The following is a 25083-nucleotide window of genomic DNA, read 5'->3' as shown; positions in this document are numbered from 1 at the left end:
GAGGAGGTAAGGGGCTACCAAGGAGAATGGGAGAAGAAGTGGCAGCACTGGAACAACACAAAGCAAAGCATGGAAGTTTGTGGAAGAGAGGAGGGAACAACAGCAATGAAAAATGCAAAATAACATGGTAGAAAGGTCTGGCCAAAGTTATGCTATTAGGACAGCAATATTTTGAAACTGGCTCCGTTTCTGTTCTGTGCATCCATTTCATTCTATTCTGTTCAAGCAGATCTGAAGGTAGCACTGCCACCAATTTTAAGTTTCCAGTTTTTTGAAAGGAGGGCACAACTACTTGACCAGATTAGTTCAGAGTGTTGGTCTACAATACAAGAGTCATGTGTAATTACATTCTGACATGAACAGCGTGTGTCTAATGACGCAGGAGTTTAATTGAAATCTATAAGAATCATGGAGACCACACCGGTACCAGAGTGAGTAGGGCAGGAAGTGAAATCCCAGACTGCACAATTATGACAAAACAGTCTCAACATGTAGAAGTGTATGCAGACAGTAAGATTGGTCTTCTTAAATGTCATGAATTAAAACAATTAAACGTCTGACTGGTAGCTTAGGCTTGGCAGGATAGGTCAACTGATCCATACATAACTGGCATATCAGGAGCATCTGTGATAGAAACCACTATGAAATATGGTATATGTTGTTTAAAGTGCTCCATTATTTAAGAAGATATCCAGGCACTGTAAAGGGAAGGTCATCACGTTAACTTGTCAAATTAGGGAAGTTGAAAAACTCAAGTCTTAAGTTTCTTCCTACAAAGTAAGAGAAGGAATGGATCTCAAATCTGCATGGGGAAGTTCCACAATTTAGTAGCCAGAAAGGAAAATTAACATCTTCCCAACCTACATATTTAATAAAAGGCATTTTAACTAATGTTTTTATGGTATTTGGCATTCATGGTTTAAACCAAATGGCACTTTTTTCGTACCTGGTTTGACAGGCCTTTGCCGAGAAGACAAATCTAATTTCTGCACCTTATTGGACAATGGTCTATTGCTATCTTGCCCAAGTCGTCTGGGTATAAAAAGGCTGCCAATCGGGGTGGTTTATTATGAACGTTTATAATCTCACTCCACATGTGTAAGAGGACAGCTATTTGTACACTAAAATTATGGACTTCATATCATGTACTGCAGGAACAGTATTTGACCCTATTGTAAAAACCTGTTTCTGATGTCTCCCATTTGTATGTGTTTTATAACAACTGTTCGTTGTAAGTTCTTCTTATCGGCACTTTTACGGTTCTTGATGATGATAAAAGGTATGATGAGCAGATTATCACCTGCTGATCTTGGGATACACTTCGGCTGATATAGAGAAAAGCTACCTCCCAGAGACAGGGTGCCCATCTTGTGGACCACTCAGAATGCCATGTACATAGCTGTAAAAACATATTTCTTATAAATCAGAGGTCAATAAACATCTCAACGATGTGAGGTAACCTTACTGATCGGAAGGCAACTTAAAAACAGTGTCCCTGCTACATTCTGAACAATCTGTATGGATTAATAAGGAAGTTAGGCAGACCAGATAAAGGTAAACAAGTGGCAATTGTACGATTTATCTGCATGGAGAAAGAGAGCTAGTGATCAAAGTAAATATCAACTTTTTTTTGCAAAAACTGAAGGGACAATGGTGGAACCTAACTCAGTGGGCCGCAAATATTAAGATCTTTGTGGCCCGAAGTTTAATATAATGATCTTGGTTGCACAGAGTTTTAGATTCCAAAGATGTTTCTTTATTCTGACCAGTAGTACCAAAGATTTAAATTCCATCCAACTAGTGTACAAGATGTTTTCTGATAAACAGGCCCAATAAGTCCACAGAAGCACTTGGTTTTGCTCCATCTTTCTACATGCTTAGTTCCTGTGATGCTTATGGGAACTGCATACTTGGAACAAAAATATTCAACATGCCAATAGTTGAGCCAGTCTGCACACCTCATGGAACTTCACCGGATGATTAATTCGTCGGCTGATGCTTTTTGTGTCACTTGATTGGTAATGATGTGGGTATTGAAGAATGTTATCAATTTAAATTTATCTAAATCACACTGCCATTGTGAAATATGAAACATAGACCTACATGGTGTCCTTCCTATTTTCAACCACTAGGATTTCTCCTACGACTTAGTCCAGGAGTCTCTGCTGCAGATTCTATTAAATGATTCCTCTTTCTGCTACACATTCTCAGCTCTACCAACTAGGTCACCAATGGAAGCCAATGATAAGCAGATACACAAGAGCCAAAGGATCTTGAAGAACATCAGCAAGTCACTAGCTGCCCAAGCCACACCCAACACTGGAATCATGCAAACCAAAGATTGGGTTAATCTCTTGAAGTAACTCATGGGTTTGGTGGATCCCAACATCCAACATTTTTAAGGATAGTAAGCACAGTGCAAAGGAGAAGAAGTACTCAGTGTGCTGAAAGGCTTAGAATGGGTTTTACAATGCTGGGATCTTAAAACCCATTCTAAACCTTTCAGCACACGGAGTATGTCTTCTCCTTTGCGCTTTGCTTACTTATAAATCAATTAGAACAAATCTCCAGGGAGCTTGTAGTTCTGCACAGAAATAATAAAGCTTTTTGAAGAACATGTGAAGCCGGAGGGATCTGAGTGCTGATATGAACATATTCTCTACTAGAGATGTGACAAAATATTTTTTATAAAGATGTTTGTTAAAGTAATGAGGGTATCGATGTTCTGAATGGCTGGACACCAAATTTTATAGGTGAAATAAATAAGGTTCGGTCACCCCTTGTACCCATCCGAAAGAGTGGCACTCTCAGCACGGGTATTGATAAGAAGAAATATCTGAATATCAGAGTCTCTTTTAGGTGATAAATACTTGCAATTACAATAATCAAGAAAGTGGAGTGGTACTTGTTGATAAAACGTCTTATGGACATGTGTTGTACTTTAGGAAAGAATTGAAGACTCACCTCTTTAAAGAACACTACATCACAATGCATTAACTGACCAGATCTCAGCTTCCTTTCCCTCGACTTGCTGACTTTCGGCTTGCCTTTGACCTTGTACAATGCTGCCTTTTGCCTAAGCTCGTTCGTTAGAAATACCATCTACATACATACTTGAAAGGGATGTTTATTCTTCTGTTTTGTGAGCTTCCAGTCTTTTAGGGTTCTGTTTATTATGGAGGGTTACTTCAATGAACACACTTTCTCTTTAAAAAGCTGTTTTAAAAAAAAAAGTTTCATCAGGTGTGTGACTTGTCTGAAGTCAATGAACAACTGCAAAATGTAGAAGTACTTCTAAGACGTGGGTGAAAAAGCAAAAGAGGTGAAAAAGATCCACAAAGAAGATTGATCCTTTTTGGCCAAAGTGCTCAACATATGATATCACAGGCTCCCACTCGCAATCTAGAGCAAGACAGAAATCACTAAACACATTATTACCTTGTACATGCTGTAGCACTGTTGGAGGACTGAACTGTACACTTTATCCTGAAAACAACAAACAACAACAGTTTGTTAATCTTCACTGAAATGCTTTTATCATAACTCCAGTGACTACATACACTGATAATTGTTGCCTTTACACAGTGAATACACAGCACATTATGCACAAAAGATTATACATTTAAAAACATAGTGCAACAGACTTTCCTAATGCAAAGACGTAAATCACAATGCACAATGTTTTGTGATTCATAATTGGTATTAGAAAAAGCTATCTGTATATTATGATTCTTTGAGAGTTGCCAGGCAAAGGGAGTAGACAATGTACCACTGCTTGTGGCATTGTGAACCAGGTCACGGTGAGGGACATGGGCTGCAACACACACCATAAATGTGAATCCTGGGATTCAGTTCTACTGTCCCTTGCATGTCTCTTTCCCTTCATGCGCTAGTTTTCGCAATGAGCAACAAGCCTATTACTGCACTATCAATATTTTTGAGGTGGAGATTTTATGACTATTGCTAAAAGTCATTTTGCACTGCAAAGAATTGAAATTGCATCTCGAGGAAAACAGTAAGGTTGGTCCTTTAGCAAGGCAAAATATTGTCCACTGACCAGCCTCTTTGAGAATAAGGCCCAGCATTCTTCATACTAATTTCTGACTAAAATAACTTTCTATGGAAGGCCACTTAGACAATGGCACAAGGCATGTTTGTCAAAAAGCTTGTGCCATTAAGCTCTGGCCAATTATAAGTCATAGCCAAGGTCTTTAATCATAATACGCTTGATATCTTGCCAACCTAAAAACTTCATACATAGAACATATCATGTACTGATACTTATATGTCTTCTTTTCCAATATTTACCAGAATCTCCTATGGCCCTCTTTTCAACAATGCATATGTACTCTTGCATACTTCCCATCTATAAAGTCTGCTTTTGTTACCTCAAAAGCAACAAATGTGCATGCCTACTATCCAAACATCCCTCTTGCCCATTTCACTTGCTTTACAGAGCGATCTCCCAATGGCAATAAGAAGTCTTTTGCCAGAGGATATTTATTACGTTAAAAAATTATGTGGGCTTGACAGAAGTGCACAATTACATTCATAGGGAATCTCTTGTAGAGGTCTAAAGGTGTTCTCTGAAATTCAGACCAAAACAAAAAGAGGTTTGTTTGGAAATTTACATTTCAACATCATGTTCAGCAACTATTGGCCTTCAATGCCACAAGGCTAATGTGTCTGAACAAAGGGATGTAAACTTTTCACTGGGGTGGCATTGTGCTTGATCGATGCTGTGAGTAGCACTAGAGCCACCGTTTGACCCAAAACATGTATTTACAGTAGGATACAAATGAAGCAGCAGTTTTCCTTCAGAAGCCGGTCTGGCTTAAACAGTTCTATATATTTGTGAAGCAGGTAAAAGCCAATGAATAGGACAGATGAAATTAAGCTAACAGATCCTTCTGTAACAATTCTCATTCTACATTTCTCTAGAATTTTAACTGAGAAAACAGCTTACCCATATGTGCTATCAAAAGGCAAATTCATGACTCTGTTCTGGCTCTGTCATGAATGTTGCCAGGAAGGATGAAATTTTGTAATGCAAGAGGAGTGTCAGTAATCCACATACATGTAGCTTTGTTAGTAGAAGGTTATTCCAAGATAGATAGATGAATGTCCCCACTAGGAGCAGACGTAATTCTAGCTCAGCCCTGGTGCCAAACACTAACTGTCTTGTCAAGCAACCCTCATCACCTTAGCATTCTATGACAGCAGTAGATGTCCAGACATGCAGGACACCACTTGAAGTCCTGAGCCAGGTGTGCCTGCACATGCAGACTAGGGCAGCCGTGAGCAGCTACAGTGTCTACCACATACTTCTTAACTTCATACTGCTGAAAAAAGAGCTTCATTGCCTTCAGAAGTCCAGAAGACAAACTCTGGAATTCCACAAAACTCCTGCTATTTTTGCCATTGTCGTATTTATAACCAGACATGACTGAAAAAGAATGTATCTGTTTTAAGGAAAGAGATGCATATCAATTGCACTCCTTTCCTTGATTCTCCAAAGCCTTCGCTTCCTTGATTTAACCAGAAGATATACGGAGAGGTAGGATTTAAAAGTTTTCCTAAGACTGAAATAACTGCCACAAATTGAGCGGGCGGGTTCTTCATTACAATGGGTGAGCCATCCTTTGAATTCCAATGTTTCAATCTACACTTATGAAACTGTTGCTTCTGACAGCAATCTTACCCTGGTAGAAACAGATTTGTCAAAGATTGTTATGCAGCCAGAAATCAATGTGAAGATTCAGTGACCTAGCTGTTTAGAAGGATTTGGATCATTCTGAAAATAGGGGCTTTGCCAACAAAAGGTACAAGCGAGTAGGTGTGCCAGGAGGGTTCACTTCCAAACAGGAGGTTGAGAGTGATCGAGGGCAGCAAGTAACTCCAACTGAGGTGTCAACAGGGAAAGGCTGAAACAAATGCATAGGGCTTGTTTTGAATTTCCCTAACATAAACGTAAAGGACACCATCCTGAAACAAAAGTTGATGATTTCATGCCCGCCATGCTATGCCCTTTACAGAGACAGAATTAGCGTCCCCATCAACCAATAAGAAACCTTTTGCAGATCAGCCACTGAGAAAAAATACAACACAGAAGACATTTCCTTAAAGTCAGAACTCTCTGGCAAATGCAAAAAAAAGACAGAGGAATGTGTTTTGTATCCACACAGAATTAGAGAAAACAGGAGCTAGAATCCAAACAAAAGTGTTGTGTGTCAGACTCCTTCTCTGCATCCTGCCAACATTTGGTAACAGCAGGAACAGGGGTGGGGTGATTGATGAGGAGCAGGTAGCTATTCTGTGTGTAGGGGGCACGGGGTGGATATGTGTCCATATATATAGTTCTCTTTATTACTTAGAGGACTGTACTTGTCCTGCCTGCATTGGAGGCAGTTTCCATCCATCTGGAAGGAACCACCACCAGATCAGGAGAGTAATCATTCATCTCCTTCAATACTGATTATAGCTACTCCGTTAGGCTGAACCTAAAGAACAAAGGGCAATTCAAATGATGCACAGAAGTCACTACTGCCTATGAAAGGATATGTTTCACTGAAAATCCAGGGTAGTAAACCCCAAGGTTTTAACCACTTAACTACCTCAATATATAAATACCACATCTAATTGGTTCCTATATTCTTGCCGTCTTAATTTATTAATTTATCTAAGAGCAAAATGTATTTTAGTATAATAAATTAATATGAGCCCTTCAAATGTAATTGGGACTTACCAGTAACTCGTCCTCCTGATATTCTGCTGCAGGTTTTCCATCCTTGTTTGTTTTTTCTACAATAGGATTCTGTACAACCTGGATGTGTAACAAAGTAAATGACCATGGGACTTACTGAAATAACAAACAATAATAAAGTCTCTATGCATGTTACTAATAGGACACTTAAGTGAATGTAAAATTGATCATGTTTTATATAGCTTCTTCCTGCTTCTACTTGAGTGGAAAAATAGATCTCATCTTTCAAACACCACTAGTGAACAAGTTACTTACCTTCGGTACACATTATCTGGTAGAGACAGGATCTAGCTGCAGATTCCTTACTTTAGAATATTCCCCAGGTGCGAGACTGGATCCGGAAACTTTTTTCCCCTGCACGTCTACGCGTCAGAAGGTGGCGTTGCGCAAGACCGTACTGATGTCGTCTACCGGATGTGACGTCAACAGAGTCTATATAACCTTCTCTCCGAAGTTTCTTCCATGGTAATTGTTCCGCGATCAAGAAAGTGGAACCACATACAGAAACTGCCTATCGAAACAGTGTGCTAAAATAAGCGACACCCTAGTGTCAAGCAGTCACTGACTTCTCAATTCAGGATATGAATTTCCATAACAAAATCTTTGAGACAAAAGAGGACTCAGTTCGTAGTGCGGAGAATGGGAGGGGTGTTAAGGAATCTGCAACTAGATCCTGTCTCTGATAGAGAAATCTAGCCTCACATTCCATAATTTAGAATTATATGCCAAAGTCATATCATCCCTGGAGGAGTGTCTGGGAACTGAGACCATTAAAACAGTCTAGAACAAGAGAAAAGGCCCGGACATTCATAATAATTTAGATGAGCAATAACACACTCTACAACATAAAAAACGGTGGAAGGAACAACAGGTAAAAAAAGGCATAAAACACTAAAACACATGGGAGTAAAATTATCAGTGTTAGTATGACAAATCTGTGACAGAAGCAACCCAACAATATGAATATAAAACTATTCGCACCCTTAATGGGATCTGAACCCATGCATGCTCACCCCATAAGAACTGGAGAAAAGACCATAGTAATAAAAGTCACAAAGACATTGATAGCACAGGTTTAATGTTACCCATGACAGAAGGACAATTTTGCCAAATGACCCTATGAATATAAATAAATTTGCTTGTATATCCAGACCCGGACTGCGTGTTCGATACTTGTGAAATATAGATCAGCAGGCCAAGCCACTGAGCAATACTTCTTTGCAATATTAAGTTATATCATACCCAGACCTGCTCTGTAAAAAAAACAAAAAACAAAAAAACAGAAATGTCCATCTCCTACGGATAAAGCATCATAAATGCTGTATTAAAAAAATAGTTGAATACAACAATAGCAACTATTGGCATAGAAACAGTTTTTCTCCCTAGTAAACGTTACTAGAGATTATACAAATACCTCTAGGATATGTTCATATACATATATACTGACATAGGAGTAAAATACATAAACACCTATGTACTAATAAGAAAGCATTTATTACTTATACACACAAAATAAAACTAAGTAATCAGTCAGACCATACTCAATCAATCAATCAATCAAGGATTTGTAAAGCACGGCTAATCACCCATAGGTCTCAAGGAACTGACTGTAGGCATGCTGCTCAGTCGAAGAGCCAAGTCTTGAGGTCCTTCCTGAACTGCTTCAGTGATGCGGTTTGCCTGAGCTTGAGGGGAAGTGTGTTCCATGTCCGGGGTGCTAGATATGAGAAGGAGCTTCCTCCTGCTGTACTTTTCTGGATCTTTGGGACAGCTGCAAGGGCGAGGTGGGAGGAATGGAGACATCCGTGGGGTACGTAGAAGGTGAGGCGGTGGCTGAAGTATGCTGGTCCTATGTTGTGCAGTGCCCTGAAGTTGTGGATCAGGAGTTTGTATGTGATGCACTTGTTGACTGGGAGCCAGTGTAGGTCCCTGAGGTGAGAGGAGATTTGGCTGTGTCGGGGGATGTCCAGGTTGAGTCTGGCTGCTGCATTCTGGACTCGTAGTCTTGATTAAAGTTTCTTGGTAATGTTGGAATATAGTGTGTTGCTGTAGTCCAGTTTGCTGCTGATGAGTGCGTGGGTAACGGACTTCCTCGTGCTGGGGTGAACCTATTTGAAAATCCTCCGCAGGAGATGGAGGCTGTGGAAGCTTGATGAGGAGACGGCGTTAACTTGGCGGGTCATCGATAGAGTGGAGTCCAAGACGATGCCCAGGTTGCGCGCGTAGTCCGTGGGGGCAAGGGATTTACACAGAGTGGTGGGCCACCAAGAGCTGTTCCAGGCAGAAGGGGTGGATCCGATCACAAGGATCTCTGTCTTGTCCGAGTTGAGCTTGAGGCGTCTGGCCTCCATCCAGGTGGCGACTGCTCTCATCCCGTTGAGGAAATTCTTCTTGGCTTGCTCAGAGTCCTCGGACAGGGAGAGGATCAGTTGGGTGTCATCAGAATAGGAGACTATGTTCAGCTCGTACTGACTGGTGATCTTAGCGAGTGGGGCCATGTAGATGTTGAAAAGCATTGGATCCTTGGAGCACTCCACAGCAAGTGTCTTTAGGTTCTGATGTGAACAGTGGTAGTCTTACCCTCTGTGTTCTTCTGGTGAGGAAGGAACTGATCCAGTTCAAAGCTTTGACTCAGCTGCCATCATTGTGCAGTCTGTCGCAGAGGGTGGAGTGGGAGACAGTGTCAAACGCAGCAGAGAGGTTGAGGAGGATGAGTGCAGCAGTGTCTCCGTGGTCCAGTAGGATGCGTATGTCATTGGTGGCTGCTAAGAGTGTGGTTTCGGAGCTGTGGTTGTGTCTGAAACCAGACTGGGAAGCGTCTAGGATGTGGTGTGTCTCGTGGAACTCAGCGAGTTGCTGGTTGACGCCTTCTCCTTTACCCATATAACAGTATGGAACCTATAGTGGATACCATATCACTTAGGAAAGCAACAGCATTCCAAACCGTCAGAGTAATGCAAATTGCCTGAGACACAACCATCAAGCAATAGTAATATAAACTTGAATAGGATAAGAAGTATGAATAGGAAATCTTGATAACCTAACAGAAACCAAGGTTAGCACGTGATCCTACTCTCTGAATAGAGACCCTTCTACAGATGATCTAGAAAAAGTCTCCCATACTTAAACCAGAAAAGTTAAAGGATTCATTAATAAAAAGTATCCAACTGAGTTTGTATATTACATCTAATGACAACACTCTGCAAAGTGTGAACCCAAATTAAAAACGACTAGTCAGTTCAATGATGAAAATAGTTGTCACCCAGAAGAGCAACAATCATTTAATATAGTAATACAAATCTTCTACAAAAAGTAGAAGTTATGTGGCAAACAGTTATTCCCTCATGAACATCATCATAAAAAAGAAAAGGTACACCATTAGAGGGAAATTTTCTTCAGAAAAGAAGGAAATCTTGAGTAATAACGCAAAGGCGCCATAACAACCCCTAAAGAGTCAAGAAAATTAAGTACTCTTCACAATAGAGGGAATAGAATAGACTGAGAGACTACCCCAGAACACTAAACAATAATACTCAAAGAACATGTATAAACCAACAAACGTCTACCCAAAGGTGTAGGGTACACACCAAACTGTAATGGCTATATGACAGAACCTTAAGTGTCTATAGTGTCTGATGGCTCACAAGACGATAACCTTCTGGTGTACAATATACTAAATCTAGCAAAAGTAGAGAACTTTTACTATCAATTATAAGTAAGGTCATGTATCACTCAAACGTAATACAAGTACCAGGGTAAAAATAGAATTCATATAAACGAATGAAGAAGGCTACAACCAACATTCTTAGAAAAAACAAGAAGGAATTTTGAGATAGACACCCTCAATGATGTATAATCCCATCAGTGGAATATCATTCTGCTGATGAATGTCATTCAAATACCACACAGAAGTAAAAGAGACCCTTCTACATATTAACCATGATTAATAAGTGGTGTATTTAAATATGAAAACAAGTTACTTACCTGTAACTACAGTTATCCAGTATTGGTATCTTTCATAAATTCACATGAGTGATCGAGGGCAGCCACGGTACATAAAATAGCAATAATTAACAAATAAATGCTTTTTTACTATAGGCTATAATGGAGACAGTAATTGCTCATATAGCCTGTCCATGTCCTTTTGTGAAAAGGACCCAAACCTGCCTGCTGACCAATCAGGCACCAACACTCTCCAGAGAAGCTCCTTCCCTCAGATTTTCTAGCAAGAGAGTGAAAGATTATAACCTGAGAGGAAATGCGAGCGTCAAAGGGCAGGAGGGTGGGTCGCATGTGAATTTATGAAAGATACCAATACTGGATAACTGTAGTTACAGGTAAGTAACTTGTTTTCTTATTCAGTATTGGATCTTTCATAAATTCACATGCTTGAATCTGAATAGTCAGCAGTACTGTGGATAAACATTATACCCACCGTGGATGGAGGGTGCGAGCATGAAAATCCTTTATTACCAATATAAAAAAAATTTAACTCATAAATTTTGCATCATGAGCTTTAGAGGAATATTAATACTTCTATGTACATGTACACATATACTGAACATTCGTGTTATAAATGCAGATATATATATATATAAAGATATACATACATGCATATACTTATATATAGAAGCATATTAAAATATATATATATTTAAAAAAAAAATATATATATATATATATATATATATATATATATATATATATATATATATATATATATATATATGGAAAATGTCACTTACCCAGTGTACATCTGTTCGTGGCATGAGACGCTGCAGATTCACATGCTGTGCATCTACTGTTGGGCTCGGAGTGTTACAAGTTTTTTTTCTTTGAAGAAGTCTTTTCGAGTCACGAGATCGAGGGACTCCTCCCCTTTCGGCTCCATTGCGCATGGGCGTCGACTCCATGTTAGATTGTTTTCCCCGCAGGGGGTGAGGTAGGAGTTGTGTATATAGTAATAGTGCCCATGCAATGGAGTAAGTATGTATGTACATAATGTATCTAAAAGTTATATATATATATTTACAAATTTACAAATGTACAAGTTTATTTTTATCAACTTATAACGGCTACAGGCTCCCGGGGAGGTGGGAGGGCGCATGTGAATCTGCAGCGTCTCATGCCACGAACAGATGTACACTGGGTAAGTGACATTTTCCTTTCAATGGCATGTGTAGCTGCAGATACACATGCTGTGCATAGACTAGTAAGCAGTTATCGCCCCAAAAGCGGTGGTTCAGCCTGTAGGAGTTGAAGTTGTTTGAAATAATGTTCTTAATACTGCCTGTCCTACTGTGGCTTGTTGTGTTGTTAACACATCCACACAGTAATGTTTAGTGAATGTATGAGGCGTAGACCATGTGGCTGCCTTACAGATTTCTGTCATTGGTATATTTCCTAGAAAGGCCATGGTGGCGCCTTTCTTTCTAGTGGAGTGTGCCTTTGGTGTAATAGGCGGTTCTCTCTTTGCTTTAACATAACAAGTTTGAATACACTTAACTATCCATCTGGCAATGCCTTGTTTGGATATTGGATTTCCTGTATGAGGTTTTTGAAAAGCTACAAACAATTGTTTTGTTTTGCGAAATTGTTTGGATCTATTAATGTAATACATTAGTGCTCTTTTTATGTCTAATGTATGTAATGCTCTTTCAGCTACAGAGTCTGGTTCTGGAAAAAATACTGGGAGTTCCACTGTTTGATTTAAGTGGAACAGTGATATAACTTTTGGTAAAAATTTGGGATTTGTGCGTAGAACCACTTTATGTTTGTGTATTTGTATAAAGGGTTCCTGTATGGTAAAGGCTTGTATTTCACTTACTCTTCTAAGAGATGTGATAGCTATTAGGAAGGCTGCTTTCCATGTTAAGTATTGCATCTCACAAGAGTGCATGGGTTCAAATGGTGGACCCACGAGTCGTGTTAATACAATATTGAGGTTCCACGAAGGAACTGGTGGTGTTCTTGGGGGAATGATCCTTTTTAGACCCTCCATAAATGCTTTTATGACTGGGATTCTAAATAGTGATGTTGAATGTGTAATTTGCAGATAGGCAGAAATTGCTGTGTATTTTAATGGATGAAAAAGCTAACTTAGACTTTTGTAAGTGTAGTAAGTTGCTTACAATGTTTTTCGTGGATGCGTGTAATGGTTGAATTTGATTATTATGACAGTAATAAACAAATCGTTTCCATTTATTTGTGTAGCAATGTCTTGTAGTAGGTTTCCTAGCCTGTTTGATGACCTCCATACATTCTTGTGTAAGGTCTAGATGTCCAAATTCTAAGACTTCAGGAGCCAGATTGCTAGATTGAGCGATGCTGGATTCGGGTGTCTGATCTGTTGTTTGTGTTGAGTTAACAGATCTGGTCTGTTTGGTAGCTTGATATGAGGCACTACTGACAGGTCTAGTAGTGTTGTGTACCATGGTTGGCGTGCCCAAGTTGGTGCTACTAGTATTAGTTTGAGTTTGTTTTGACTCAATTTGTTTACTAGATACGGAAGGAGTGGGAGAGGGGGGAAAAGCGTAAGCAAATATCCCTGACCAACTCATCCATAACGCATTGCCCTTGGAGTGAGGGTGTGGGTACCTGGATGCGAAGTTTTGGCATTTTGCGTTTTCTTTTGTTGCGAATAGGTCTATTTGCGGTGTTCCCCAGTTTTGGAAGTAGGTTTGTAGTATCTGGGGATGAATTTCCCATTCGTGGATCTGTTGATTATCTCGACTGAGATTGTCGGCTAACTGGTTTTGAATTCCTGGGATGTATTGCGCTATTAGGCGAATGTGTTTGTAAATCGCCCAATGCCAAATCTTTTGTGCTAAGAGACACAGCTGTGATGAGTGTGTCCCTCCCTGTTTGTTTAGGTAATACATTGTTGTCATGTTGTCTGTTTTGACAAGAATGTGTTTGTGGGCTATTAGTGGTTGAAATGCTTTCAATACTAGAAACACTGCTAGTAGTTCTAGTTGATTTATATGAAGTTGTTTTTGCTGAGTGTCCCATTGTCCCTGGATGCTGTGTTGGTTGAGGTGTGCTCCCCACCCTACCATGGAAGCATCTGTTGTGATCACGTATTGAGGCACTGGGTCTTGGAAAGGCCGCCCTTGGTTTAAATTTATAGGATTCCACCATTGAAGCGAGGTGTGTGTTTGGCGGTCTATCAACACTAGATCCTGGTAAAGGGCTCTGTGTTTTGCTGCCTGTAATTTCGAATTCTCCTTTTTTAAAGACTGTACTTGAATCTGCCGATAAGGAGCGCCGAGTAAAGGGCTCCGTGTTTTTCGCCGCTAATTTTTTGATGCTGTATCTGTTCATATTTTAACTTTGGTATAGCGCTGTTCACAGGTTGCAGCGGAGCGCCTGGCAAAGGGCTCCGGTTTCTTAATCCTTGCACCTCTCGCGCCGCGCCGCTTTTAAATTAAAACCACACTCTGTTTTTCATTATTTCAACGCACTTTTGGATCAGTTACTACTAATCTTTTAATCGTTCCCCTCACCTGCACTACGTCCCCGATCCACCGCCAATTGTTTGGATTGTGTGGAGGGACGACTGGTGCAACAGGAAGTGATTAACCACTTCCGGGTCGCCCATTAAGTGGAAATTCCACAGCTGACTATTCAGTTTAAATTCAGATGCCTCCCGCGACGCGCAGCGGGTGCGCCGCTGCAAGCCCGTCTGCGCCCGTCCGTGACCGTCCGGGGCCTGGGGCCAGAACCCCTGCCCAAAATTCTGTTGTCTATACAAGTACTAATCTTTTGATCCTACGACCTGTTCCCAATCCCTTCTGTTCTCTCCTTATCCCTGATACAGCCCCATACAGCTGCTCTTGTTGCAGCTTTGTTCTTTCTCCTCCCCTCTATTTGAACTCCCTTTGTTATGAGTCTAGCCAAATTCCTCCTCTGACTAACAAGACTAACTTATCTCTTACCCCCTTCACTTTCCTTAGCCTAAATTGCCGCTCATTACCTAAGCATAAGGACGATATTCTGAACATTCTCACGGACCGACAACCTGATGCCCTTTTTTTAACCGAAACCTGGCTCAATGAGAGTTCTGGACCCGATATGGCTTATGCGCTTCCTTCTAATTACACCTATCTTGGAAGGAATCGCACTGACCGAACTGGTGGGGGTATAGCTTTAATTTTTAAAACAGATCATACATGTAAATGGGTAGATCTGGATTTCAAAAACTGTGAAGCCGGGTTTTTTAAACTTCTACTATCACCAAATTTTACTCTTTACGGGGCCCTTATATACCGTCCTCCTGGCCCCGCAGGTCTCTGGGCAGCGACCCTCCCTGATCTTATTGCTCCCTTTTTATTAGAAACCAACAATTTTCTGATCTTAGGTGATCTGAACTTACATTTCAATGATATATCTTGTACTACAAGCGCTACTCTTTTAGATAACTTAGCGGCATTAAATGTTTTTTTACACAATTCAGGCCCCACGCATAAGGCAGGATATTTTTTAGACCCTATTTTTTCCAATCTTGCTACGATTTCATGTAAACAAGCCATTCCCATTCCATGGTCTGATCATTTTGTGGTGGAATTTTCGATTGTACAAAAACAGGGTCCGACTTTTTCCTCTTCCTTCGCCAAATCCAGTACTTATAGGAATTGGAAAAACTTAGATATTAATATTATGAACTCGATGTTGGAAAAAACCTTACCTTTAATCACGAGTATAAGAGATGACGGGGTTATTTTAGACTGGCTTTCATTTGCCACTGATGAATGTCTTCCTTTATCTAATAAAAAGAACAAACAGGGCTACCAGCATCCTCCCGCCCCTTGGTTTTCAGAAACCCTTAAAATTGAAAAAACTAAATGCAAGAACTTGGAAAGGAAATGGCGAAAAAATTATGACCCAGACAGAAAAGCTACTTACAAACTAGCCCTTCTTAATTATCATCGATTATGTAACACTGCGCGCGCCGAATATGCCACTAACATTATTTTACAATCCCAGAAGTGCCCCAAAGTGCTGTTTGAAGTAGTACAGGAACTCTCTGGTGACTCTCGCCTATCTAAGCCTCCTGACTTGGACTCCAAAAAATGCAATGATTTGGCAACCTTCTTTGTGGATAAAATTGACAAAATTTATGCTGAATTCCACAATTACTCTAATCATCCCAGTATTAGTATTAAATCCCAATCCACTCACTTTTTATCTTCTCCTATCACTCAAGAAACGACCCAAGCTAATAATTCTAACTTACTTTATGAATGGCTCCCTATGGATACTGCCTCTTTTTTTAATATTCTCACAAGCATTAAATCTGGTTCCCCGCAAGATCCTATCCCCATCACAGTACTTCAAAAGTTAAATCCCCCCATACTTCTCTTCATTATGCAGTTTCTTAACTTGTCACTTACCGAAGCTTATGTGCCTGCATTATGGAAGCATGCAATGGTTCTCCCTTTACTTAAGAAAACTAACTCTGATCCTGAAATTTTCTCTAATTTTCGCCCAATTTCTCTTTTGCCTGTTTTTTCCAAAATTTTGGAAAAACATGTTAATCTTCAATTATCCCACTTTGCAGAAACGAGTAACATTCTCCATCCATCTCAATCTGGTTTTCGTGCTGGCTATTCAACTGAGGCGACCTTACTGGGCGTGACTGAAAATATCCGCCAACAAATTGACAAAGGAGAAACGGTAGCTCTTATCCTATTGGATTTAAGCGCAGCGTTTGATACTGTATCTCACTCATCTCTCCTAAAAATTCTCAATACCAAGGGCATTGGCGGCAAAGCCCTCCTGTGGTTGTCCAGTTTTTTATCTAATAGGACTTTTCAGATTTTCTCCCATACAGCTTCCTCTTAGACTCGCGCATCCCCTCATGGAGTTCCCCAGGGCTCCATTCTCAGTCCACTACTTTTTAATATATATGTCAGTCCTTTGGCGAGCATAGCAGAACAAGCTGGTCTAACTATCTTTTCTTATGCCGATGACACTCAACTTATTTTTTCACTCTCCTCCAAAGAAACCGTTAATCCTCCCTCTTTGCAAATAGGACTATCTAAGATAGCCAATTGGATGCATTTTAATAAACTCAAACTTAATGGAGAAAAGACAGAACTCCACATTTTTGGAAATAAAAAATCTCTCTGGGGCCCCCAACATTGGCCCTCTGAATTGGGTGCCCCCCCAATCCCTTCCCTCTCAGCACGTAACCTGGGCATCTTAATTGATGATCAGTTGACTATGAAAAAACAGGTGACCAAAGTAGCTTCTACCTGCTTCGCTATCCTGAAGTGGCTTCGTAAAATTCTCTGGATGCTTCCTGTGGCTGCCCAGAGAACTGTGGTCCAAGCGCTGGTTATTTCTAGACTGGACTACGGAAACGTGCTCTATTTAGGTGCGAATAAAGAAGCTCTACACAAACTGCAGGTTGTTCAGAACTCGGCGGCCAGGCTTCTTTGCCAACTTCCCAGAATCACGCCTACTTCTGGTGCACTTCATGAACTTCATTGGCCAAGAATTGAGAATCGTATCAAATTTAAAGCCCTATGCTATATGCATAAAATTAATATGGGATTAGCTCCCAACTACCTTAAAATCTTGGTCCAACAATATCGGCCCTCTCGTCCACTTCGATCCTCTAATCAACTAAAATTCCAGGTGCCCAAATTTCGACGTGCTAAAATGGGGGGACGCTCTTTTGCTTTCCTTGCTCCCTCTCTCTGGAATTCTCTTCCTTCTTATTTACGTCATGAAAGGGTGTTCATTAGATTTCGAAAGGAGCTTAAGACATGGCTCTTTAACCAATAACTGTCCAAGCTGCTCTCTTGAGCCTGCCTTTGTCTTGCATTGTCTTTAGTGCCGGGAAACCTCTGGGTAGCTGTGCGCTATATAAAATCAATAAATAAATAAATAAAATAAATCTTGAAGTTGACCCTGTGCTTGTGTCCATTGTGTCGCTTGGCACTGCTGTAAGGGCCGCATGTGTAATCTTGCGTTTGGGACAATGGCTATGCATGAAGACATCATGCCTAGAAGTTTCATCACTAATTTTACTTGATATTGTTGGTTTGGGTGCATGCTTTGTATTATGTTTTGGAATGCTTGTACCCTTTGTGGACTTGGAGTGGCAATCCCTTTTGTTGTGTTGATTGTCGCTCCTAAGTATTGTTGTATTTGACACGGTTGTAAGTGTGATTTTAGGTAGTTTATTGAGAACCCTAGTTTGTGAAGGGTTTCTATGATGTATTTTGTGTGTTGAAGACACTGTTTCTGAGTGCTGGTTTTTATTAACCAATCGTCTAGATACGGGAATACGTGTATGTGCTGTATTCTGATATGTGCGGCTACTACTGCAAGGCATTTTGTAAATACCCTTGGTGCTGTTGTTATCCCGAATGGTAACACTTTGAATTGGTAATGTACTCCTTGGATTACAAACCTTAAGTATTTCCTGTGTGAAGGATGTATGGGTATATGGAAGTAAGCATCCTTGAGATCTAATGTTGACATGTAGTCTTGTTGTTTGAGCAAGGGGATCACGTCTTGAAGTGTTACCATGTGAAAGTGATCTGATTTGATGTAAAGATTTAGTGTTCTGAGATCTAAGATGGGTATCAGAGTTTTGTCCTTTTTTGGTATTAGAAAATACAGGGAATAAACACCTGTTCCTTTCTGATGGTTGGGTACCAGTTCTATTGCCTCTTTCTGTAACAACGCTTGGACTTCCAGTTGTAATAGATCCAAGTGCTGTTTGGACAGGTTGTGTGTTCTCGGAGGCACATTTAGTGGTAATTGTAGGAATTCTATGTAATAACCATGATGGATAATGGCTAGGACCCACGAGTCTGTAGTTATTTCTTCCCCATTTTTGTAATAATCTGTGAGTCTCTCCCCCACTGGTGTTATGTGTTGGGGATTTGTGACATTGAAGTCACTGTTTAGTTTGTGGGGTCATTGGGCTTTGGAATTTCCCTCTGGTTTTAGGGAACTGTAAACCTCTATATTGTCCCCAAAAGCCTCCTCTTTGATACTGGCGTGGTATGTGGGTCTGGCCTGTGAGGTTGAGGGTTCTGTGCTTTGGGCTCGAAACCCCCCTCTAAAGTGTGGCTTCCTAAAGGTGCCTCTGCTCTGTGGGGAGTAGAGCGCGCCCATGGCTTTGGCCGTGTCAGTGTCCTTCTTTAGCTTCTCTTTAGCTGTATCCACCTCCGGCCCAAACAACTGTTGTCTTGAGGCACTGGGTCTTGGAAAGGCTGCCCTTGGTTTAAATTTATAGGATTCCACCATTGAAGCGAGGTGTGTGTTTGGCGGTCTATCAACACTAGATCTTGAAGTTGACCCTGTGCTTGTGTCCATTGTGTCGCTTGGCACTGCTGTAAGGGCCGCATGTGTAATCTTGCGTTTGGGACAATGGCTATGCATGAAGACATCATGGCTCCGGCCCAAACAACTGTTGTCCATTAAAAGGCATATTAAGCACAGCCTGCTGGATCTCTGGCTTAAATCCGGAGGTGCGTAGCCATGCGTGTCTCCGAATAGTGATCGCTGTGTTTACAGTTCTGGCGGCTGTGTCCGCTGCGTCCATCGCCGATCGTATCTGGTTGTTGGAGATACTTTGGCCCTCCTCCACCGCTCGCAGTGCACGCTTTTGAAACTCCTTGGGAAGATGTTCAATAAAATGCTGCATTTCATCCCAATGAGCCCTGTCATATCTTGCCAATAAAGCCTGTGAATTGGCAATGCGCCATTGATTGGCTGCCTGTGCTGCAACTCTTTTCCCTGCTGCATCAAACGTTCGACTTTCTTTGTCGGGTGGTGGTGCATCCCCAGAAGTCTGTGAGTTTGCCCTTTTGCGGGCTGCGCCTACTACCACTGAGTCAGGTGTTAGTTGTTGCGTGATGTACACAGGGTCCGTAGGGGGAGGCTTGTACTTCTTTTCCACCCTAGGTGTAACGGCTCTGCATTTGAAGGGGTCTTGAAACACTTGTTTTGCGTGTTTTAACATCCCTGGTAACATCGGCAGACTCTGGTACTGGCTGTGTGTTGATGCCAAAGTATTGAATAAAAAGTCATCCTCAATAGGTTCAGCATGCAGTGCTACATTGTGAAAAGTAGCTGCTCTGGACACCATCTGCATGTAAGCAGTACTGACTTCTGGTGGTGACGGTCTTGCCGGGTAGCAATCTGGACTATTGTCAGATACTGGTGCATCGTATAGATCCCATGCATCTGGGTCATCCTGGCTCATCCCTGTGTGCGTTGGAGATTGCATCATTGGGGGTGTTGCAATTGGTGACTGTTGCGGTGAGTGCTGTGGCGATGGGTGTGGCGAAAAACGTGGTGGAGTTTTTTCTTTAGCCACTTTTGCTTTTGGCTGTTTATCTGCTTCTTGGAAAGCAAGTTTCCTTTTCATTTTAATAGGGGGAAGAGTTCTTATTTTCCCTGTGTCTTTCTGAATATGGAGCCTTCTTTGTGTATAGTCTGGCTCTCCCAGCTCTAATTCTTGTCCAAATTTATGACCTTGAAGTTGTGATGAAAGGCCTTGTTTTCGGAATAGGAGCTCTGTTTCGGCTCTGATGCTGGGTGTTTCGGCGCCGAAAGTTTTTCCGCAGTCTTTTTCAGCTTCGAAGCCACCTTTTTCGGTTTCTGGGTGCCGATCTCTCGGTGCCGACTTTGATCGGAGCCAGTATCTCGGTGCCGAGTATACTCTGTGCCGGTATCTCGACCGGAGTCAGATGTCTTCGACACGTGTGTGCCCTTTTTCGGTGCCGATGGTTGGTCACCGTGCTTAAGGGTTAAGCCATGACCTGCCAGCGGTGGCATCCCCTGGGCTTTCATTATTTTGGTGTGAGTTTTGGCCGGGGCAGTTTTACTCACGGTTTTCGCCGGCTGCTCACTTTCGGCCTCGTCCGAGTCCGAATCCGGAATGGAGAAAGTCTCCTCTTCTTCGACGTCGTGGTGTCCTGACGGCGTCGATGCCATTTGAAGCCTTCGAGCTCTCCGGTCCCGTAGCGTCTTTTTCGACCGAAATGCCCGACAGGCCTCGCAGGTATCCTCTTTGTGTTCGGGGGACAAACACAAATTACAGACCAAATGCTGGTCTGTGTAAGGATACTTATTGTGGCATTCGGGGCAGAAGCGGAACGGGGTCCGTTTCATGAGCCCTGAAGACGCACGCGGTCGGGCCGACCAGGCCCCGCCGGGGAATGGAAGCCCCGAAGGGCTACCGGAGCTCTTCTTTTATTCGGTGTCCATCTGCTATAACTAACCCGATACCGAACGCAAACAATACCGTCGAGTTTTCCGAGATTTAACTAACTTTCCGAACCGAAACACGGAGCGAAGAGGAACACGTCCGAACCCGATGGCGGAAAGAAAACAATCTAACATGGAGTCGACGCCCATGCGCAATGGAGCCGAAAGGGGAGGAGTCCCTCGATCTTGTGACTCGAAAAGACTTCTTCGAAGAAAAACAACTTGTAACACTCTGAGCCCAACACTAGATGCACAGCATGTGTATCTGCAGCTACACATGCCATCGAACATATATATATATATATATATATATATATATATATATATATATATATATATATAATAATGGAAAACACGGTTATTTGCATCTCAAAACAATTCTATATAACTAAGGAAAGGTCTCACCTTAATGAAAGAAATGGCGTAGAACAGCTTGTCCTACTAGAGAGTCGGTTCTTTGTGATGACTCCAAACAATAGTGCTGCGTAAAGGAGTGCGTAGTTTTCCATGTCGCAGCTTGACATATCTTATCAAGGGCAATACCCTGAAACAAAGCAGCCGATGTGGAGACTGCTCTCGTGGAGTGGGCTCTCGGGCGCCTAGTCAGCGGTCTTCCTGCCTTGGTGTGACAGAATTGGATTGTCGAGGAAATCCACTGGGCTATAGTGGCCTTGGTTACTCCTGTTCCCTGTCGTCCAAGAGAATAAGATACCAAGAGTTGATCTGATTTTCTGATTTGTTTGGTACTTTGAAGATAAACTTTGAGGCATCGTTTGATGTCCAAAGAGTGTAGAGTTTTCTCTGCGATAGTAGTGGGATTTGGAAAAAAGGTTGGTAGTATCACGGGCTCATTGAGATGGAATGAATATGGCACCTTGGGAATGTATTTGGGGTTGGTTCTGAGCATAACGAAGTCCTCACAAAAAACTAAAAAGGGTTCTTAAGTAGTGAACACCTGTATATCACTGACTCTCCTGGTAGAAGTGAGAGAGAGCAAGGTTGCCACTTTCCATGTGATGTACTTGAGTTCCACCCTGTGAATGGGCTCAAAAGGAGCTTTCATGAGCTGAGACAGGACAATATTAAGGTGCCACTCTGGCGGAGGTAACCACATCGGGGGAAAAGTGCGGAAAAGCCCTTTCATAAACTGCTCAATGATTCTGGATGAGCCGATAGATGGCATCTCAGCCGATCGCCTATATGAGGCTATAGCTCCTAGGTGAATCTTGACTGATGCATGACAAAGACCATCCTTGGAGAGAGAGAGAGCAGGTAAGAAAGAATTTGCTCAGGGTTAATTTGAAACGGGTGAAAGTTGTTCTGAGAGCACCAAACACAAAATCTCTTCCACTTGAGTTTGTACATCTTATTTGTGCTCTCTGCTCGTGCCCTAGATAATATTAGTCTACATTCCTGATCGATGTTCATATCGTAAAACTCTCTGTACTCAGGAGCCAAGCATGCAATTGTAGTGAAGCTGGGTCGGGATGAAGGATGAGACCCTGATTCTCCGTTAGAAGATTGTGGTTGCAAGGAAGGCGGACTGGATTGGCCACGGCCCGGAGTAGGAGCTCTGTGTACAAGTACTGTCTGGGCCATCTGGGGGCTATAGGAATGATCCTGCAGCATTCGGACTTCATTTTCCTGAGGAGCCTGGGAATCAGAGGGATGGGGGGGGGAAAGCGTAGGCAAAGATCCCGGACCATCTCATCAAAAGAGCATTTCCCCACGACCCCGGGAGTGGGTATCGACTGGCGTAGAACTGGCATTTGGCGTTCAGGTTGGTGGCAAACAAGTCTAGGATCGGCCGACCCCATCGTTGGAAGATGCCGTTGAGTATGTTCTGGTTGAGTTCCCACTCGTAGCAGTTGTCGTCAGTCCTGCTGAGAGAGTCCGCTAGGGCGTTGTTGACCCCAGGCAGGTGCTCCACCCTGAGGCAGACGTTTTCAGTGTGAGCCAGTCCCAAAGAGACTGAGCTTCCCTTGAGAGGGAGAGGGATCTTGTTCCTCCCTGCTTGTTGATGTAAAACATACTTGTTGTGTTGTCCGTTCTGACTAACACTGAGGACCCTGCGATGCGTGGAAGAAAAGCTTTGAGCGTGAGATGGATCGCCTTCAGTTCTAGCAGGTTTATGTGCATTTCTTTCTGGAGATTGGACCATCTGCCTTGAATGCGCATGTCCTGCAAATGGCCTCCCCAGCCTTCCAAGGAGGCGTCTGTGGTGATGACAAAGTCTGTTATTGGTGCTAGAAAAGTAAGACCTTGGGAGAGGTGGTTGGTGTGAGACCACCACTTCAACGCCTGCCGAATTTTTGGTGTGATAGTTATTAAGTCGTCGAAGGACCCTTGCGACTGGGTCCATTGGAGTTGCAGTTCTTCTTGCAGCGGCCTCATTCGGAGTCTTGCTAGTCGTACTAGGACAATGGCCGAGGAAATCATGCCCAGAAGCAACTTGAACAGTCGTACTGAAACGAACTCTTTTGTGGAGATTCTGACAGCCAAGTGGGTTAGCTTCTGCTGCCTTGCTGGAGTGAGATATGCCTTGTTTTGGATAGGGTCTAACTCTGCTCCCAGGAAAACTCTTCTGCATGAGGGAAGTACGACTGACTTCTGTAAATTCACTGTTAGACCCAAACTGTGGAATAATTTTAAGCAGCCGTTTGTCGCTTTGGAAGCTAGTAGCATTGACGGAGCTTTTATGAGCCAGTCGTCCACGTATGATATGGAAACCCTTGCTTCGGAGGAAACCTGCGACTGGGGCAAGGCATTTGGTGAAGATTCTTGGAGCTGATCTCAGCCCGAATGGTAGGACTTTGAACTGATAATGGGCACCAGCGACCGTAAAGCGGAGATATTTGCGACGTTTTTGGTGTATTGGTATGTGGAAGTAGGCGTCCTGGAGATCCAGAGTTGTGATAAAATCTCCAGGGTTGAGGAGGTGCAGGATATCTGACAGTGTGATCGTCCGGAAAGATTGCCTCCGAAGGAACTTGTTAAGTTTCCTGAGATCTAGTATAGGACGCCATTCCCCTGACTTCTTCCTTATGAGGAAGAAAGGGGAGTAGAATCCGAGACCTCGTTGTTGAACTGGAACTGCCTCTATAGCTCCTTTGGCAAGCAGAATGAATACCTCCTGTTGAAGCAGACGAAGATGGAGAGGTCTGCCTGATCTTGGTGGATGATGCAGTGGCTTTTGTATGAATTCCAGGGTATGACCTCTTGTCACTATATCCAGCAACCATTTGTATGATTGTTATTTTCTTCCACTCCTGGATGTAGTTGGAAATATTTGCTCCTATTTGCTGATGGTGTGACCATTGGGGAAGCTTAGCCGGTGCCTGGAGAAGATCATTGTTTTCTGTGTTGATCTCTGGTTTGTGAACCCTGTCTTCTCTTTACTCCCTGTTTGGCATAGGAAGCCGTAGATGGTTGCCTGTACTGTCGGTGGTAGGAAGGCTTATACTGGGATTGCTGGTACTGCCTGTGGAAGGAACCTCGAAATGAGGTGAAACCTCTTCCTCTAGCACCCCGAAAGGGCTGTATCCGGTACTGCAGGGTACCTAGGGACTTGGCAGTGTCCGTGTCAGTCTTGATGGCTTGGAGCGCGTCATCTACGTGCTTGCCAAAGAGAGATTCACCATCGTAAGGCATGTCGAGAATACGGGACTGCACTTCCGGCCTGAAAGATGTGGCTTTGAGCCAACCTCGGCGGCGTAAGACAGCGGCACCTGCTAGTTGACGAAAACCAGTAGAGGCTATATCAAGAGCGCAGTCGATTATTTCTTCCGACGTACGCTCACCCTCTTGGAGGATCTTCCGTGCCTCTGCTTGCTTGCTTTCAGGGATGAGGTCCAAGAAAGGTTGCATGTCCGACCACATTTGCCAGTCATAACGACCCAGGATTGCCAAAGAATTTGCTGCTCTGACAGTAATTGCTGACATAGATGAGAATCTTTTGCCTATATTATCTAAACTCTGTCCATCTTTGTCTGGAGGAGTAGAGATAGGCGTTGATGGGTTTTTAGAACGCCTTTGAGCAGCTTGTGAAATAACTGAGTCAGGCTTTGGGTGACCAGTAAGACATG

The 25083-nt window shown here is 42.4% G+C and overlaps 1 protein-coding gene across 1 annotated transcript in view; it reads right to left on the bottom strand.

Annotated features, from left to right (window-relative positions):
* The window catches only part of CCZ1 (CCZ1 homolog, vacuolar protein trafficking and biogenesis associated), a 223559-nt gene that overhangs the window by 132611 nt on the left and 65865 nt on the right, over positions 1 to 25083 (bottom strand). Inside the window, 2 exon segments of the mRNA XM_069210148.1 lie at positions 3439 to 3486; positions 6746 to 6823. Coding sequence (XP_069066249.1) covers positions 3439 to 3486; positions 6746 to 6823 — 126 coding nt within the window.

The sequence above is a fragment of the Pleurodeles waltl genome, chromosome 10, assembly GCF_031143425.1.
Source record: "Pleurodeles waltl isolate 20211129_DDA chromosome 10, aPleWal1.hap1.20221129, whole genome shotgun sequence".
NCBI classification, from domain to species: domain Eukaryota; kingdom Metazoa; phylum Chordata; class Amphibia; order Caudata; family Salamandridae; genus Pleurodeles; species Pleurodeles waltl.
This window is presented reverse-complemented; position numbering and strand designations above follow the sequence as displayed.